The 3,760-nt window shown below is 42.8% G+C and overlaps 1 protein-coding gene across 3 annotated transcripts in view; it reads right to left on the bottom strand.

The window, feature by feature from the left end:
• Window positions 1-2,073, bottom strand: part of LRRC31 (leucine rich repeat containing 31) — a 37,683-nt gene extending 35,610 nt beyond the window's left edge. For 2 of the 3 annotated variants that reach the window (XM_011994340.1, XM_011994342.1), the window contains exon 1: window positions 1,773-2,073. In XM_011994340.1, coding sequence (XP_011849730.1) covers window positions 1,773-1,947 — 175 coding nt within the window. In that variant the 5' untranslated portion in view covers window positions 1,948-2,073. The remainder of the gene's footprint in view (window positions 1-1,772) is intronic. The other variant, XM_011994341.1, reaches the window with a different exon arrangement.
• Window positions 2,074-3,760: the final 1,687 nt, after the last annotated feature.

Here is a 3,760-nt window from a genome sequence, read left to right as displayed (position 1 = left end):
GCACCTGTAGTCCCAGCTACTCGGGAGGCTGAGGCAGGAGAATGGCGTGAACCCGGGAGGCGGAGCTTGCAGTGAGCCGAGATTGCTCCACAGGACTCCAGCCTGGGCGACAGAGCAAGACTCCGCCTCAAAAAAAAAAAAAAGACATACAAATGTAATGGAATATTATGCAACCATGAAAATTATGCATGTGAGCATCATGTAGCAAAGTGGGAATTGAGCAATATAATAATATATTCCAGAAGTAGGATCACAGCTCCATATAAACTCAGGAGGTATCTGGAAGTTATTACAGCTGTGGAAAAGATGCCAATCTGGCCCCAGTGACTCTCTGACTTGTCTTCCACTACCCCTTCCTCTCCGTGTCTCCCATCCTGCCTCAGCACCCCTGACTTCCTGACTCTCTCTCAAACACTCTAGGCTCAGTACTAGCTGGGGCCTTTGCATGTATAGTCCCTTTGCCTGGAAAGCTATTTCCACAAATACCTAAGTGGCTGGCTTTAGTCATTCATTCAACACAGCTGATTTTATTCAGATTGTTGTTCAAATGCCTCCAAATCAAAGACTTCTTTCCTCCACCCCCATCTAAATAGCACCCCATCCCATCATTCTTTGTCTTTTTAGCCTGCATTATTTTTCTTCATATCATTTATCACCACCTGAAGTTGTATCTGCATTTGGTCCTTTTCATGGCTGTATTTCTAACACTTAGTGCAGGGATTACCTGCTGACTGATAGAACATAAATGCATGCACATGAAAAAAAAGACTGAGAAGAATCTTAAAGAAATGATCGTTTGTGTTATAATGAAAGGAAGTTTGGTATTTTCCCTAAACCTTTCTGTAGTGTTATGTTGCTTTTAACAATTTAAAAGTAAAATTATGAATCATTTAAAGCATTTAAGTAACATAATAAATGATTAGCACAGAGACTCATAGTTTGAGTCTTTAGTCTCAAAAGTCTTAAAGTCTTTAGTTTAACTCATAAGATCACTTTAGAAGAAAACTCTAAAAAATAAAGAAATACAGAGGCTGGGAAGGGTGTGTGTGTTGTTGGTGGGGGAGGTGTGGGTGGTTAATGGGTATAGAAAAAATAGAATATATAAGATCTACTGTTTGATAGCACAACAGGGTGACTATATTTATCCTTTGTGTTACAAGCAACCTGTTATGCTCTTTTAGTTATTTTTAAATGTGCAATTAAATTACTGTACATTTAAAAATAACTAAAAGAGGCCTGGCATGGTGGCTTACACCTGTAATCCCAGCACTGTGGGAGGCCAAGGCAGGAGGGTCACCAGAGGGCAGGAATTCGAGATCAGCCCAGCCAAGGCAGTGAAACCCCATCTCTACTAAAAATACAAAAATTAACTGGGCATGGTGGTGTGCACCTGTAATCCCAGCTACTTGGGAGGCTGAGGCAGGAGAATCGCTTGAACCTGGGAGGCAGAGGTTACTATGAGCTGAGATCATGCCATTGCACTCCAGCCTGGGTGACAAGAGCAAAACTCTGTCTCCAAATAAATATATAAATAAAACTAAAAGTATAATGGGATTGTTTGTAACACAAAGGATAAATGCTTGAGGGGATGGATACCCCATTCTCCACAGTGTGATTATTAGGCATTACATGCCTGTATTGAAACATCTCATATACCCCATAAATATATACACCTATGATGTACCCACAAAAATTAAAAATAAAAATGTTTTAAATGTGGAAGTAAAAACAAAACAAATACAACAGCAAAACACCAGCAGCCAGCAGCTTACCAGTCTCTGAGGGGGCTGTCTTCTGTATCCAGTTGCTGGGTTGGGAATCAGTTGTTTTAAGGTCATTGTTCTCTTTTCTGCTTTCAGCTTTGGAGCCCCTGAGAAATTTGTTGCCAGATGAAGTCTGGGGCTTAGTTTCTCCTTCTGAGGAAGTTTTCTTCCTTGTTTGACTCATGGTGAAGTTGACTGGGGTATTTCCCAATAAGACATCCTCCTGTTATTTTCTGTTTTCTAGGATTTCTAAGAAGAAAATAAGATTCTTTCAAGCCTGTGTTCAATCAAAATATCCTCCCCTACGTGAGTGCCCCCCACCCCCAGCCCCGCCACCTTTCTTTTTCTGTTTTTTTATTGCTGTTAATGTTTAACATAACAGTAAGAATGATGTAACCCAGGATCCGGGAACCAATACGAACCCAAAGCAATTTGAGTTTTTAACTTTGCCCTATTTCATTGTGTGAGATATAAGTCATCAAGCACGACTTCGGCAAGTACATCTCGTGTGTCAACACATCTTAAATTACAGCTGTCAGTTAGAGTTATCTGAAGACTTAGCATGCCTTTAAAAGGGACTGGCCATTTGCAAAGCTGTCCTCAGAGGAGTTTGCCTTCAGGAACCTCTGCCTTCCGGTGACCCCCACCTCTTTCCTTTGCACGCAGGCTCCTTTTTCTCTTTGCATTTTCATATTTTCTCTACCCCCAACCCTGCACCACCACCCCACTGAAACATGTTGGCAGTAAAGAATTCATTCATTCCATAAATAGTTTTAAAGAATCTACTGTAGGCCAGTTAATGTTCTAAATGCAAAAGGTTCAATGATGAACAAGAGACAGTTCTTGTCTTTGATGGCATCTTAACCTGGTGGGAAGATAGACCTGTATGCCATTGACTGAGTGGGACAAGAGCTAAGAGATGGGAGGTGGTCAGGGAACCCACAGGTAAACTAAGCATGCCTTGGAGAACAGACTTGGAACAGTGAGTGACATTGCCTGGGTTTTGAAGGACTGGGAGTTAGCTTTTTAAGAGAGGGAAGAGCATCCCAGGCAGAAGACAGGGCAAGCTCAAAAGCTCCCAGGCAGGAAGGGCTGGAAGAGCCTAGCTTTGGAGGTGGGGATGTCGGTTGGGGGATGTGGAGGTTAGGGGTGAGGTCTGGTATGATCTGAAGCTAAAAAGGATTCGTAAAGGTCAATCTGTTATCTCTCCCGAAATTTGCTTATATTTTATGGGAGGGCTAAGGACTTAAACTAAAGGGATACACAGAGGTGTTTTGTTTTGTTTTGACATAGAGGTGGATTTTCACCACGTTAGCCAGGCTGGTCTTGAATTTCTGGCCTCAGGTGATCCGTCCACCTCAACCTCCCAAAGTGCTGGGCTTGAAGGTATGAACCATCATGCCTAGCAGAGGTATTCTTGAAATTACAGTTTTCATGGTTTCCTCTCTAATAAAATAGCTCTTCCTGCAACATTATGTTCCAGAATGGTCCAAGAAACATTTTACCCAGGGAATCCTAAAAATGGACCTTGCAGAGCCCGCCTCCACTCCTGAGGGATGGAATGTTCCATGCACTTGGAGCACTGCTTTGGAAATCACAACTGGACGTTCCATTTTTCTTTTAAAATTTTCCTTTCATATTAGAGCAGGGCCCAGCCCTGGTTTACCCAGCAACAGACAGCAATGGAACTAGACAATTATCCCATGCACAGCAGCACAGCTGACTATAGTCTCGGGAGGTTAGGTGGAAAAGAAGAAGGAAAGGGGTGCTAACTGATAAATCTAAACATGACCTGCAGCCCTGGCTGCCCCACCCTGATTTCACCATCACCCCAGGCCTTTCTCAGTTTGCTGCTCCTCTGGCCCCTACCCAAGACTTACCTCCATGGTCATTTTCAGACAATTTCACCATTTAGAGATTTAGACAAGGCTATTCTCTGGGGAGCTAGCTCAGTAATGGTTTCACTTTTTTATCCTCCCCCCAAATGCACTGACTCC

The sequence above is a fragment of the Mandrillus leucophaeus genome, unplaced genomic scaffold (genome assembly GCF_000951045.1).
Source record: "Mandrillus leucophaeus isolate KB7577 unplaced genomic scaffold, Mleu.le_1.0 Scaffold452, whole genome shotgun sequence".
Taxonomy (NCBI): Eukaryota; Metazoa; Chordata; class Mammalia; order Primates; family Cercopithecidae; genus Mandrillus; species Mandrillus leucophaeus.
Note: the sequence above shows the minus strand (reverse complement) of the source record. Positions and strands in the feature narration are given on the sequence as shown.